Below are 14,922 nucleotides of genomic sequence, written 5' to 3'. Positions count from 1 at the left end.
TCCATCGATCGCTCGGCGCGCCTACCAAGGGGTGGAGCCGAGGGCCCGGGATATCCAGGAAGCGCGACGGCCGCCCTAGTGACGCGAACCCTCTCGGCTACCGTAGGAGCGATTCTCGCCCTGGTAGGTGGCCGAGAGGGTTGACGTTACTAAGGCGCGCCGAGCTGAAGCTGCTATTAGACAGGGGTCTTCAAACTTGGCCCTTTTATGACTTGTGGACTTCAACTCCCAGAATTCCTCAGTCAGTGTGCCTGGCTGAGGAATTCTGGGAGTTGAAGTCCACAAGTCATAAAAGGGCCAAGTTTGAAGACCCCTGTGCTATTAGAAGGAAGCCGAGTGGACGGTCGACGGTAGCCGAGTTGGGACCACGTCGTCTTAACATTTCTGTTCATAATTTAAGGACCACGTCATTCAGTAACAAGATACGATCCCGCCTTTTCCAGGGCCAAGCGAGTCGATCTTCTGAATGATTGCAGCTCTTTTTATTTTGTAATTTCGTCGGTCTCTTCTCTCCTGCCCCCATCCCGCCCCCCAAATTTATTATTTATTTATTTATTATTGGAACTTATATGCTGCCCTATCTCCCGAAGGACTCAGGGCGGCTAACAACAATAACATACAATAAATACAGAAGTTAAGATAAAATTAAAGGCCTCTGTACAATAAATTATTTATTTATTTATTTATTTATTTATTGATGGGATTTATATCCCGCCCTATCTCCCGAAGGACTCAGGGCGGCTAACAACAAAACATATAATAAGTACAGAAATCAAAATAAAAATAAAATTAAAATCATCTGTGCAATAAATTAAAATTAAAAACTAAAAATAAATTAAAAATTCTAAATATAATTAATTAAAATGCCTGTCAGTCCAGGTCAGCCTGGTGGAAAAGGAGTGTTTTGGAGATTTTGGGCCATCCGAAGCTCAGGGGGGAGCTGATTCCATAGGGCTGGCGCTCCCACAGAGAAGGCCCTCCCCCTGGGGGTCGCCAGCCGACATTGTCTAGCCGACGGTACCCTGAGGAGGCCTTAAAATTAAAATAAATTAAAAATCTCACTAAAGACCTTATAGAAACAAGATATATAGATATATTTTTAAAAAATCAGGGCACGTGGTCTATCCATAAATAGCTTACAGATATTTATTTTGTTTTTCTTTCTATTAAAAAAATGAGAGATGTCTGAAGTGTGATTTCTTCCAACTCTGGTCGACTGGCGTGTCTTTTGAACTTGATAAAAGTTTCTTAAGCAGCAAAAACAAAAAAGTGATTCCTTTAGCCCAGGGGTAGGCAACCTTGGCTCTTTTATGACTCATGGACTTCAACTCCCAGAATTCCTGAGCCAGCCACAAGTCATAACAGCCAAGGTTGCCTACCCCTGCCTGTAGTCCTCCTTCTGACCAATTGAAAAAGCCGCTTCTGTGCATGGTACAGATGTGTTAAGGGTAAATTGGTTTACTAATCGCATAAGCCTGGTTTGTTGAACTCGCCTTAACTGTTTTGGTTCACGTGATATGTTAGAACTGTATTTCTACAGTCGCTGCATTCAGAGAACTTGGCAACTCAAAACTACACAAAATATATTGTGATGTAGCCTCATAGACCAGCATTGCTGAGTCTTTTTTTGCACAATGCCACAATGCCAGATCCCTCCTCCATAAAATTGACGAATTACAGCTGCAGTTGGCAGCAAGCAGGCTTCGTGAATGTTGTGTGATGGTTGTCACAGAGACCTGGCTACATCCGAATGCAGCAGTGGAGCTGACAAGCCGAGTCATTCACCACTCTGACAGAGATAAAGGCTCCGGTAAGAGCAAAGGAGGAGGACTCTGTGTATATTGTGACTGGTGTGCCAACAGCAGATTAGTTTACACGTATTGTTCCCCAGATGTGGAACTGATGACTGTCATATGTAGGCCTTTTTATTTGCCTAGAGAAATTACTGTGGTAATTATTACAGCTGTTTATGTTCCACCTGATGCCAATGTCAGCATGGCAGTTTCCAAGCTGTATGACATCATCACCAGGTAGCAGCAAACTCACCCAGAGGGTGCTCTTGTCGTGGCTGGGGACTTCAATAAAGCTTGTCTGAAGACAGTTCTCCCCAAGTTTGTACAGTATGTGCAAGTTTCCACCAGAGGGAAGAACACTTTGGACCATGTGTATTCCAATCTGAAACAGGCATACAGAGCTTTCCCTCTTCCCCACCTGGGTACATCTGACCATCTTTCACTCCTGTTGTGCCCAAAGTATGTTCCTCTCAGGAAAAGGAGTCAGGCAGTCACAAAAAGGGTCAGAACCTGGCCAGTGGGTGCTCTCAGTTGCAGGACTGATTTGAAACCACTGACGAGTGTATTTGAAGAACAAGATTTAAATTCATATACAGATGCCGTACTCTCTTATATTAGAACATGCACTGATAGTGTAACAACGGGTAAGTGCATTAGAGTTTACGGGAACTGTAAACCCTGGATGACTGCAGAGATACGAACACTCCTGAGAGCCCGGGATTCTGCCTTTAAGGCAGGGGACAGGGACACATACAGAGAGGCCAGGGCAAATCTCAGGAGAGGCATTAGGATGGCGAAACAGCAATATAAACACAAGGTGGAGAACCACCTAGCAGACAACTATCCGAGGCAAGTGTGGCAGGGACTGCAGCACCTAACCAACTACAAGGGCAGTACGAGGAGCATGGTTAACACCAATGCCTCGTTGGCCGAGGAGCTGAATATCTTCTTCGCTTACTACGAGGTAAAAAGACCAGACCCCGGAGCCTCTGCTGGCTGGCCTTCTGATTTTCAGCAACTCATCCTATCTGAAGACCAAGTGAGAACTGTATTGAAGGCTGTGAATCCCAGCAAAGCCGCAGGCCCAGATGGGGTGCTGGGGATAGTGGTTAAGAACTGTGCCGACCAATTAGCAGGGGTCCTGACAAGGATTTTTAACATCTTGCAAACGGCATGTGTACCATCGTGCTTGAAAGCAGCTACCATTGTCCCAGTCCCCAAGAAAACTGCAGTTGAGTGCCTGAATGACTGCAGACCTGTTGCATTAATGTCCGTAGTTATGAAATGCCTCGAAAGACTGGTTCTCCAACATCTCAGGACATGCCTGAGCTGAATTTTTTGGGGGGAGGGGGGAAACGCAATATAATATAAGCATTTAAAAATCATCTGGAATTTGTCTTTTATCCTGAATGAAAATCTTACTATTTCACCACAAATTTCAGGAACAGAAAGACAAGACACACTATCTTTTTTAAAATGAGTAGGTTTATTGATCATGATTTGTACAGGCAGAAACATCCTTAGGCTTTAATTTCAATTTTATATACAAAAAAAAAACATTTCACAGATCCAGAGTTTAACTAGTACAAGACAGGTTCTCTGCTGGGTTGTGGTGTTGAACAAAATAGGCAGACAGCTCTTTCAAAGCTTTGTATCGATGAGAGAGTGAGTTCTTCACATACTTGGGCAATTCAGCATATCTGCAAAAGACAACCTGGAATTTCACCATGAGAAACTGCAAAGCCTACTCATCTAGAGTAGGTGATATCATAAATGTATTAATTAAATTTATTCTCTATTTCTTGGCTTAAATGTTTAGTCCTAAACTAAAATGATTTGATCAAATCCTCTTCTCAGGAGATATGGGAATTGCCAATTGAACACCTGTTCTAAATCCATTATTATTAAATAGAATAGAATAATAGAACAATCCAAATGCCTGCTGACAAAATACATTTATAAATATTTAAGGCAAAATTGGTATTTTGTAGAACAGAATTTGCACATTTCTTAATACTCGAATGTACAACAGTGACTGGGTAGTTTTACTGGCCTATTATAACTAAGGAGAATATATTCCCTTACGTCTCAGTGTAGCCTTCTGGCTGGAAGCAAGGATCCCATCCAAAATCTCGAGGTCCTCTTGGTTCAACTATATGCCCCTATAGGGAAAAGAGACGTTTAATGTTGAATTTTCAGAGTTGGGCCTTACATAAAACATACAATTCTGACGGAGCTGACAGATGTTATCTCAGAACTATATCTTTCAAGATCCTAGACCACCAGGGTACTACCAGAGGACTGGAAAAGAGCTGGTGTGGTTCCCATCTTCAAAAAAAGAAAAACTATGGATCCAGGAAACTACAGACCTATCAGCTGATATCAATACCTGGGAAGATTCTGGAAAAGATAAGCAATGAATCTGTGAACACTTAGAGGCAAGCAAAATCATGACATACACGGTTTTGTCAAAAACAGATGTCAGACAAATTCTATGACAAAGTGACTGAGTGGACCAGCAAAATGCTGTGGACGTAATTTACTTGGATTTCAGTGAGGCATTTGATAAAACAGACCACAACTTACTACTAGATTAAGATAGAAAAATGTGAATTAGACAGCATCATCACCAGATGGATTAGTAACTGGCTGACAAGCCACATTCAATGTGTAGTCCTTAATGGAACTGCATCTACATGGAGGGAAGTATTTAGCGGGGTACCCCAAGGTTCTGTCTTAGGCCCAGTACTCTTCAATATCTTCATAAAAAAATAGATGAGGGAATAGAAGGGGATCTTATCAAACTTACATAGCAGGAATAGCCACTACTCTAAAAGATACGGGGTCAAGATACGTAAGAGTCTCAACAGACTTGAACACTGGGCTCTATCGAACAAAATGAAATTCAGTGTAGAGAAAAATCAAATATACAGGTACAGATTAGGTGAAATCTGGCCCAATAGCAGTAACTGTGAAAGGGATCTTGGAATCCTAGTGGACAATCACTTAAACATAAGCCAGCAGTGTGCAGCAGCAGCTAAAAAACCCAACACAATCCTAGGTTGCATTAACAGGGATAGAATCGAGATTACATGAAGTATTTTATAAATAGTACCTATTTATAAAGCCTTAGTAAGATTACACTTAGAATACTGCATCCAGTTTTGGTCATGATATTATAAGATGTAGAGACTCTGGAAAGAGTGCAGAAAAGAGCAACAAAGATGATTAGGGGGCTGGAGGCTAAACGTGAAGAACAATTGCAGGAATTGGGTTTGTCTAGTGAAAAGAAGGAGTAGGGGTGAGATGACAGGATGGTTCCAATATTTCAGGGGCTGCCACAAAGAAGAGGGGGGTCAACTATTTTCCAAAGCATCTGAAGGTAGAACAAGAAGAAATAGATGGAAACTAACTAAGAGAACCAACTTAGAAATAAGGATAAATTTCCTGACAGAACAATTAACTAAAAATTAATTAAAAAGTCTTTTCCTATGGATTAGGCTACAAAATTCAAACCAGCAAAGGAAGAAACGTGACAAGAAAAGAAATCAGCCGACTAAACAGCTTAATATTTCTTAAGCCATTAGATGATATGTAGCAGGATGTGAACACTAGTCCACAGGAACAGGTTAATCAGTTCACCATCCATAATAACCCCTATGTGGCTCTCTACATCCCATCTATGACTGTTCGGAAATTTAAGATGCATGGCTACAATTCAATAGCACAAGCAGCCATTCTAGCAGGAGAATTTTGTTCCTTCTCAAATATCAAGCTGTCCCTGCAAAATTTAAAAGCCCCCAGCAACACTGCCAAAAAAACTGGCAAATTGGGGAGATGCATTTTTCATTTAAACCTTTTTTGCAACATTGTCAGATAGCCTTTGCAGCAATTCAGGAGTTTGACCTAGTAGAAGTTTACTCCAGCCCTAAAATGAGAATGTACAGTGTTAAACCTGAAACAGAGAGGATCACTCCTGATTATGCCATTACCCTTTGTTTCCAACTCAACTCAGAAATGTTGAATGTTACCAAGCAGTGATAATTCTGTTCATCCATCCTAGTAGAAATACCCTCCCAACTAAGCAGGCAGCTACATGGAGTAACAATCATTAAACAACTGAATTGGAAACCAGGAAGCTCCACTGCAGGAACTGTTGAGATAGGAATTAGAAAAAAAAGCTCCATAACAGACACTGCTGTAAATGTACATAGAAATATATCCCACCACTATCAGTCAAATTACAGTAAATCAACCAACTTATCTTTTCATTCCTTCCCACCTACCTACCTGTACTTTTTATATTTATCATATAATAAATTTAGTTACTTCTCCCTGTATGCAACAGCACCAGCCAACTTTTGGACACTACTCAAGAAATGAGATAACTTTGTTGAAGCACTTGAACTATGTTTAAGATGTTACGTATGAATGCTGAAAGTGGCAGTTATTATGCTAAGAAAAGGACATACTAACAGTTCAGTTCCTCAGGTCTTTACTAACACAGATAACCCAATACTGTCATACGAACTTGAGTTTGGCCTTTGAATAACTTTACAGGATCATCTGGATTTCCAGTGCTGAAAGCAAAGGTGCACAGAGCGTAAGCAGATTTATCTTCAAATCCTGCTAAGAGTTTGTAGAGACCTAAGCAATAAGGAAAAAAAGTTATGATTCCTTCTTCAGTAAATTTTGCTTGACAGAAGAGAAGCTGTGTGGGACATAAAATGGCAGTTCACATATTTTGGAATTTGAGCAACTATCCTATCAAAAAAAAAAAAGAACCAATAGGACCACTAGCTTTTCTATTAATCTCTAGGACATAATGCAGTTACAAATTTAATGAATTCTTTTCTGTTCCTGTAGATATACTTGTGGCACAAGAAATATTTTTTACATATATCTAAATAGATGATGTCAATGTAATTCAGGGTTACGAATTCAGGATTCAGGTTAAATCAGATCTAAGATATAGAACATTAGGACCAATTCTGCCAAATAGATATTTTACTATGAAATCAGATAAACACTTAAAGCCTTTTTAGTACTTTGCAAGTTCTAGCTTTCTACTGGAAAATACCATTTAAAGCAGAATGGAATAGGACACAAAGGATCTGCAAATACAAACCAAGAAGGGAGGAGGGAAGAATGGTAGCACATACAAAACTGAAAAGTAAAATCATCAGGAATAAAAGCAGCCTACTTTAAAATGGAAGTAAAAAGAAACGTGCAGTTGAGTGCATAATCAATATGGGTTATGACAAGGCCAGTGTTGGATAAAACAGCATCGTTCGACATTTGAATAACGCAGACTAGTTAAGGAAGCAACCCAATCCCAGAAACAAGTTTATTTTGTGAAAGAAAAGACTGAATTACCTTCTGGCTTTAGCTTTTCTAGGAACCACTTTCTGAAACACAAATTCAGGCACAAATCTTAATTTTCACTATCACAAGAATAATAAAAACACCTGAACGTTATTCAACAAGCAAGGCAACACCAAAAATTATCTGCAAAATAAATAAGTTACCAAATATTTAATCCAAGTAACAGCTAGATTTTTGTACTAGAGTTCCAGGGAAATGTGCAGTTCAAAGCTGAACTATTAAAATCTCATAAAACTAATGAACAGAAATAAAAGAATAAGTAAAATCCAGCAAAAGTATAAAAATTAACAGTGAAAACATCCACGTTGAGCTGGCAAATTCTTGTCCAGCAAAACTGATACAGTAATGGCATGCTTGCATTTTATTGTCTGCCTTATCAAAAATACAAGAAATCAAAACATAAAGGCTTCCTTAACAATAGTTTATAGTGGATTCCTCTTCTCTTCTTGCATCACAATGGGAACTAAAACAAAATGCAAGCACATGAACACAGCATTTCTTGTTTAATAGTCCAGCTGGATTAGGCCAAAGATCATCCAGTTCAAGATTCAATGCCAATGGGATTCAATTTCAATACTCACAAGCCTCGGTGGTGGATGACAGTCACTTCTCAGTAACCTTCTCTTCTTACCTGTTTACCTCTAACCTGCAGTATTTTCTTTCCTCCAATTATCAGCTATCCTCTCAGCAAATTTACTCAGCAAATTACTCAACAACTTACATATATGGCCCTGGGAGGCCTCCAAGAGCAGTGAAACATAAACAGGTATCTTCTACTATAACTGGTCCCTGAATCTGTTAAAGGAAAATAATCAAATAAGAAAAGAGCAATGAAAACCTTCTAAATTAATTTTTGAAAGTAGCTCCACATATTGTAAATAAAGTTTTCTAAAAACGTTAGGCAACTTCCAAGTTAATCTCTGCAGCTCTGACAGCAATAATATAATTTTAAAAAAATCACTGCAGGAACCACTGTTAGGAGTGTGTTTACAGTAGATGCCAAATGGAAATAAACAGAATGGCCTCATAGTTGGAGCCTGGTATTTTTAAAGATGACTGTGACATAATGTAATCAAAGCTAACATAATGTCCAGTGTTCCAATATTTGAGGAGCTGCCAGAAAGAAGAGGGGATCAACTATTTTCCAAAGTACCTGAAGGCAAGACAAGAAACAATGGATGGAAACTAATCAGGGAGAGAGGTAACCTAGAACTAAGGAGAAATTTCCTAACAGTGAGAACCATTAACCAGTGGAACAGCTTGCCTTCAGAAGTTGTGGGTGCCCTATCATTGGAGGCTTTTAAGAAGAGACTGGAAAGCTACTTGTCTGGAATGCTATAGGGCTGTGGTGGCGAACGTATGGCACGCGTGCCACAGGTGGCACACAGAGCCCTCTTTCTGGGCACGTGCGTTGTCGCCCCAGTCCTAGGCCTTCAGCTGGTTTTTATAAAACCTTTTCACTTTAGGGTTCCACTGTGTGCCAAAAAAAAAGGTTCAATCAATCAATTTCAATTTCTCAGGAAAAAAAGATCTCACAAAGTTGGAATTGATTGATTGAACTTTAGTCCCACCCAGTCTGCCATTACCACCAAAGCCATGCCCCCTAATAGGCCACGCCCACCCGGCACTCGACGATACATAAGTGGATTTTGGGTTGCGGTTTGGTCACTCGGTCTCTAAAAGGTTCGCCATCACTGGTATAGGATCTCCTACTTGAGCAGGGGTTGGACTAGAAGACCTCCAAGGTCCCCTCCAACTCTGTTATTCTGTTATCCCAGCAGCAAGAGAAATTTCATATTAATCTGCTAAATAGGATTCATAATTATATGTAACTGGAATCTTTGTACTATTTTTTGCAGTGTTACAATTGCCTTAAATTGAAATGGGCAATTGAGTCATTGGAGTTGTTAAGTTACTAAATATAATTATAATATGCCTTATGATAAATATAAAATGCACAATACTCTGCTTATTATTTCTTGTTCATAACAATGTGGAGGGCTTTTTGAAAAAAATATGGAATTTATAACAAACAATAAAAAGAGGAGACAATAGCAGAATATGCACAAGTCAAAAACAGTATAATACAAAGAGCTCATATTGTACTTCTTTGACCGTACAGCCAAACACTAAACATTTTTTCTAGTCAAAACTGCTTGCGCTTCTCTATAGAATATACAGCAAAATTTATCTGAGCATAAAGCATAAAATCTCCCCAGCTTTCTGAGTTTCTTATTGCCTTAGTTTATGAGCTAAAGAAATATTTCAAAAGTCATGATTAGAACCTGCTTAGCTGCTTCCAGGCACTTTTGGGTAGAAATTTCATCAGGCTCCCCTTGGTACTCAGGTACTGCAAAATTTTAAAGAAAAGTGAGGTTAGCGGTGAAGAGTAATTTGCTAAGATACCAGGACAAATGGAAACATGAACTCACAGTCTATTTTCTTTGCAACCAATTTGTATGGAAAAGAGTCACCTAGAATCTGAATCACCTGCAAGATAAAGAGAATTTTGAATATTAATAAGCTTTCACAAGTTACATCTCTTAACCATATCTTGGACAATGCGGCAGTACTTTTATTATGGACTATGTTTCCTTTGGAAGCCCAAATGCCACATTTGCTTTTCATATTTCAGAAAATTGTTAAAAAAAACCTTCCTACTTCATTAAGGATTCATCTATACCAGTTGTGGGCACTCTTCTATATATCTATTCAATTTATTTTTATGTGGTAGTATTTTTTTCTGCTTTGCTTTTATTTTCTTCTACACTATCAAGCATTATTGTTACAAGTATTTTCCTCTGGGAGTGGTATTTCTGGACTGACAGTTCCTAGTGACATCAGTCAAAAAGGTTTTCCCACCAGATTATTTTTTGGATTTAAAAATATAAAGGCGGAGAAACACAACAGTGCTACAAATTGAAGACACTAATGGCTAAATCCATTTAATGGATAGCTTAGACCAGACGTTCAAACACAAGGCCCGGGGGCCGGATCCGGCCCACGAAGTAGTTTCATGCGGCCCGCGAAGCCATCCTGGAAACAGTGAGGGAACGGCCCCCACTGCCCTGGCCCTGGCCCAGAGACCCTCCTTCTGCCAGAGACCCTCAGATCTGTCCCACTCCTGCCCAGGCCCCCATAGGCACCCTTGATGCGAACGATGTAGAGCTGGCCATGCCCACCCAGTAGGCCATACGCACTCTAGCCACGCCCACCCCAGTAGGCCACGCCCACCCTGGCCATACCCACCCGGCCCCCTGGGGGCAACCGTAATGCTGGTGCAGCCCTCAATGAAATTGAGTTTGACATCCCTGTTCTACACTATCAAGCATTATTGTTACAAGTATAAGATAGCCATTTTCGGACTTCCGGTGGCGGCGCGGCGCCGGAGACAGCCCTTGCGGGCTGCCCGCGGCTCAGCTGTGTTATTTCCACCCGAAACAGCGCCGATCAGCTGTTCGGGTGGATTTGAAGCCCCCTCCTCGGGAGAAGAGGAGGGGGTGAGCCCCCAGGTAGGGGTTGAGTTCTCCGGGGCCGCCTGAGCTTAAAGCTTGGGCGGCTGAAGGATCGAACTCCCCCGTAGCCTGGGCTGCTCCCAGCTGGTCTGCGTCTCTGCTCCGCGATTTCTGGAGTGGAGCCAGGCGTTTGCGACCACCCCTGCCAGAAGGAAAGACCATGGAATAAAAGGAGCAGGCAGAGCGGTACAGGAGGAAAAGGTGAAGAGGACTTTTATTGCTGCTTTCTAGCTTAATGGTTTTTATAAATTTAAAAGTGAAAGTGCGTAGTAAGTGAAAATAAAGATGGCGGTTAAACCTCCCCCAAAGGCTCTTTGGAGTGCTGGAATTTCTCCGATGCAACAGTCATCATTGCAAGCGTTGCTTCTTCCTGATGTATTGACACCAAAGGATTTACAAGATGCTCTTGAAAAATATGCCCAGGTAATTTTGGAAACAATGGGTGATAAATTTGCAAAGATGGAGGAGAAATTGGAGGAGAGAATAGAAGAGAGGATGGAAGAGAAGTTCAGAGTGATGAAGGTAGACATTTTGTCTTCAGTGTATAGAGTGGCTGAATGTGTGGAAGATTTGGATGGAAAAGTGGAAGATTTGACTCAAAAGAATGCCATATTAGAAGCAAAAGTACTGGAGAATGAAGATTTAAGAGACAAAATGGACAGAGAACTGAGTCTTGCTCAATATTTCCAGATGCAGTATGCTGTTAGAATCAGAGGTTTAAAAGAGAATATTAAGGAAGACCTAAAGAAGCTGATTTCTGAGGCTCTGGAAGTAGTATTGAGTCAGCCAGCATCTGAAATAAAGGGAGGCATGGATAAAGTGTTTCGTGTGAATTCATGGATTGCTAGACAGCGAAAGTTGCCTAGAGATGTGGTGGTTTATTTTGCAAAGAGGGAAATTAGAGATGAAGTTATTCAAGCTGCCTATGGTACTAAAGTTGTGATTGCTGATCAAGAAGTTTTGGTTCTAAAAGAAATTCCTCCAAAGATTTTAAGGAGAAGGAAGGATTTTACATTTTTAGTGCAAGAGCTCAAGCAACGAGATATAAGGTTCAGATGGGAGATTCCAGATGGATTGATGGTGATGCATGAAGGTAAAAGGCACCGTTTGGCCACTGTGATGCAGGCGCGTGATTTTTATAATAATGTTTTAAAAGCAACCCCACTATCACTTCTGGAAGCTGCAAAGGGATCTGGAGAAGGAGAACACCAAGAGGCTGAAGAGGGACAGATAGAGGAGAATGGTGCTGGAGGAGATCAAGCCACAACTTCTTTGGATGATTTTAGAGAGCAGAGGGAAACGCGTGCTGCTTTAAAACGATCAAAAAATAAAAATAAAAGAATACGGTCAGCAGAAGTCTATGGAATTTCCAAAATGTATTCACAGCCAAGTAGTGGGAGGAGTATGGCCTAAAAAAGATAGTCCTATTTAAGCAGTGCTCCAAGAGCTTTGGGATGATATGCATGGTAATTAAATTTTTAACTTGGAACGTTAATGGATTAAATTTACCACAGAAGAGGAAGAAAGTTTTTCAATATTAATGGAGTGGTTGTTTATGTTAAAAGTGCTTTAACAGCGGACTTAAAAGCAGATAAGCATGGAAGATACGTTATGATAGAGTTGCTGTCAGAAGGTAAAAAGATGCTTTTAGTTGGATTATATGCTCCTAATCAACAACAAGCTGACTTTTTTAGTTTATTTCATACAAAGTATACCCAGTTGGATTATAAATTTTTTATTTTTATGGGGGATTGGAATGGTGTTTTGGATGTACAGATGGACAAGGCTGGAGCTTTTAAGCGCGTCGTGAGATATTTGGCGTGAAAGACATTCGCATGAAAAGGATTACATCAATTTTTTTTCCGGATCGATTTTATTTTGTTGATTAATGACTTTTTTTTCAAGGATTAAGAAGGTGAAGATATGTGCAAGAACTATTTTTGATTATAGCCCAGTTTGGCTAGAGATTAATAAGGAGAATAGAGATAGGCGCTCGTGGCGCGTAAATGAGAATTTGTTTAGAAACTAGAGAAATGTGGAAGAATGTAAACAGCGGATGAAGGGGTTTTTTTTTTTTTTTTTTTAGAAATTAATATGAATAAGGGCACCTCTATGGACATGGTTTGGGATGCTAACAAGGCCTATATGAGAGGGATGTTGATATATATGAATAATAAACATAGATGTGCTGTGGAAGCTAGGAGGAAAGAATTGAATGAAATTAAACCGTTAAGAGGAATGGATTGAGTATATCCAGAACAAATATGGGACAAATGGATTGAGTATATCCAGAACAAATATGGGACCAAAAAGTTTTATGTAGCATTTGAATAAGTCTTCCCTTCTTTTCTCCTTTTTTTCTTTTTTTTTAAATATTTTATATTAATAGTGTTTGTAGTTATCTTATATGAGCTAGAGAGTGATAGATTTTAGAGTTCACGGTTGTTAGTATATGGTTGTTTATGATTCTTTTTTTTGTTTTTTATACCTTGTACTTAGCTCTGGGAAGTGGGGGGGGGAGGGGGGGAGGGGTAAGGAGGGAGGGATAGGGGAGGGGTAGGGGGGTTTGTTAAAGATAAAATGTATGCTAAAACTTTTCACTAAAAAAAAAAGATAGCCATTTTCCTCTGGGAGTGATATTTCTGGACTGACAGTTCCTAGTGACATCAGTCAAAAAGGTTTTCCCACCAGATTATTTTTGGGATTTAAAAATATAAAGGCGGAGAAACACAACAGTGCTACAAACTGAAGACACTAATGGCTAAATCCATTTAATGGATAGCTTAGACCAGACGTTCAAACACAAGGCCAGGGGGCCGGATTCGGCCCACGAAGTAGTTTCATGCGGCCCACGAAGCCATCCTGGAAACAGTGAGGGAACGGCCCCCACTGCCCTGGCCCTGGCCCAGAGACCCTCCTTCTGCCAGAGACCCTCAGATCTGTCCCACTCCTGCCCAGGCCCCCATAGGCACCCTTGATGCGAACGATGTAGAGCTGGCCATGCCCACCCAGTAGGCCATACGCACTCTAGCCACGCCCACCCCAGTAGGCCACGCCCACCCTGGCCATACCCACCCGGCCCCCTGAGGGCAACCGTAATGCTGATGCAGCCCTCAATGAAATTGAGTTTGACATCCCTGTTCTACACTATCAAGCATTATTGTTACAAGTATAAGATAGCCATTTTCCTCTGGGAGTGATATTTCTGGACTGACAGTTCCTAGTGACATCAGTCAAAAAGGTTTTCCCACCAGATTATTTTTGGGATTTAAAAATATAAAGGTGGAGAAACACAACAGTGCTACAAATTGAAGATACTAATGGCTAAATCCATTTAACGGATGGCTTAGACCAGGGGTAGGCAACCTCGGCTCTTTTATGACTCATGGACTTCAACTCCCAGAATTCCTGAGCCAGCTTGGCTGGCTCAGGAATTCTGGGAGTTGAAGTCCATGAGTCATAAAAGAGCCGAGGTTGCCTACCCCTGGCTTAGACTTACGAGTTAAAAGTTCATTGTTTTCCAGCAGTGTTTGCTAGGGTTGCAAATATTCAGACAACACCAAGTTGGTAGCAAAGAGGTACACAAGTCTTGAATTTTGCAACTCAGAATAGGTAACGCAAGCATTGCATAACAGTTTTCGCACTGAAGCAATCAATACCCCAATTCTCACAATAAGCTCACGTTCTGCCTATTTGTGAGTCTTGGTGGAAGATACGCAGAAATCCCAACTCTTGCAAGAGCTGGCCCGTTTATTCGTAAGCGAACAACAGCTTTTCTCAATCTCAGCCATTTAAGATGCATGACCTCTAACTCCCAGAATTCCCTAGAACGCTAGCTAGGGAATTCTGGGAACTGAAATTCAGACATCTTAAAAGTTCACCATTCGTAGCAACAGAAAAAACAGCTAAATGCTAGCCGGTGCCATCACCCATCAGCTTTGTAAACGACGGCAGAAAGCCACGGAAGCCGCTGCCCACCTCCTCCAGTTTCTTAACGTTGCCGGTGACAAACACCACGCTTCGGCCGGCCGCCGGCATCAACGCCATCGCGCTCTGGCGCCTGCGCACTTTCTCAACCAATCATATCTCCTGGAATCCTCAGGGTTCTCCTGCACTGCCTTGCACTCCCGAAAACAAGCAGGCTTTGACGGTGTACGTAGGATGACGAATCACGCCGAAGAAGAGAGGGACCTATTGAAAATGCTGAAAAGCCATTGGACGGAAGAAGC

At 41.0% G+C, this 14,922-nt stretch overlaps 1 protein-coding gene across 3 annotated transcripts; it reads right to left on the bottom strand.

Annotated features, from left to right (window-relative positions):
* Positions 1 to 3,299: 3,299 nt before the first annotated feature.
* Positions 3,300 to 14,823, bottom strand: ITPA (inosine triphosphatase). 3 transcript variants are annotated; one of them, XR_014492017.1, is made up of 9 exons: positions 14,672 to 14,823; positions 9,611 to 9,668; positions 9,464 to 9,528; positions 7,900 to 7,973; positions 7,170 to 7,201; positions 6,325 to 6,440; positions 5,805 to 5,946; positions 3,879 to 3,955; positions 3,457 to 3,493 (listed from the first exon to the last, which is right to left on the bottom strand). XR_014492017.1 is itself a non-coding variant. In XM_083358715.1 (8 exons), exons 1-8 carry the CDS (start codon positions 14,738 to 14,740, stop codon positions 3,468 to 3,470), a joined length of 531 nt encoding a protein of 176 aa, XP_083214841.1. In that variant the 5' UTR covers positions 14,741 to 14,823; the 3' UTR covers positions 3,300 to 3,467. The 3 variants fall into 3 exon arrangements, 2 of the variants coding, with proteins under 2 accessions (XP_083214841.1, XP_083214840.1); XM_083358715.1 differs by lacking the exon at positions 5,805 to 5,946 and having other exon boundaries at positions 3,300 to 3,507; XM_083358714.1 differs by lacking the exon at positions 5,805 to 5,946 and having other exon boundaries at positions 3,300 to 3,493.
* Between the last annotated feature and the right edge of the window lie 99 nt (positions 14,824 to 14,922).

This window comes from Vipera ursinii (assembly GCF_947247035.1).
Source record: "Vipera ursinii genome assembly, chromosome: 3".
Lineage (NCBI taxonomy): Eukaryota > Metazoa > Chordata > Lepidosauria > Squamata > Viperidae > Vipera > Vipera ursinii.
The sequence above is the reverse complement of the archived record's forward strand: the minus strand, read 5'-3'. Positions and strand labels throughout refer to the sequence as shown.

What these genes read in the sequence shown, in the direction of transcription:
- ITPA (XM_083358714.1), bottom strand. Translation starts at nt 14,740, where the DNA reads ATGGCGTTGATGCCGGCGGCCGGCCGAAGCGTGGTGTTTGTCACCGGC. An exon ending in GCCTGGAAGCAGCTAAGCAG is followed by an intron (nt 7,974 to 9,463) that starts GTTCTAATCATG and finishes TTCCTTTAACAG; the next exon opens with ATTCAGGGACCAGTTATAGT. An exon ending in TATTCAAAGGCCAAACTCAA is followed by an intron (nt 3,956 to 6,324) that starts GTTCGTATGACA and finishes TTTTCCCTATAG; the next exon opens with GGGCATATAGTTGAACCAAG.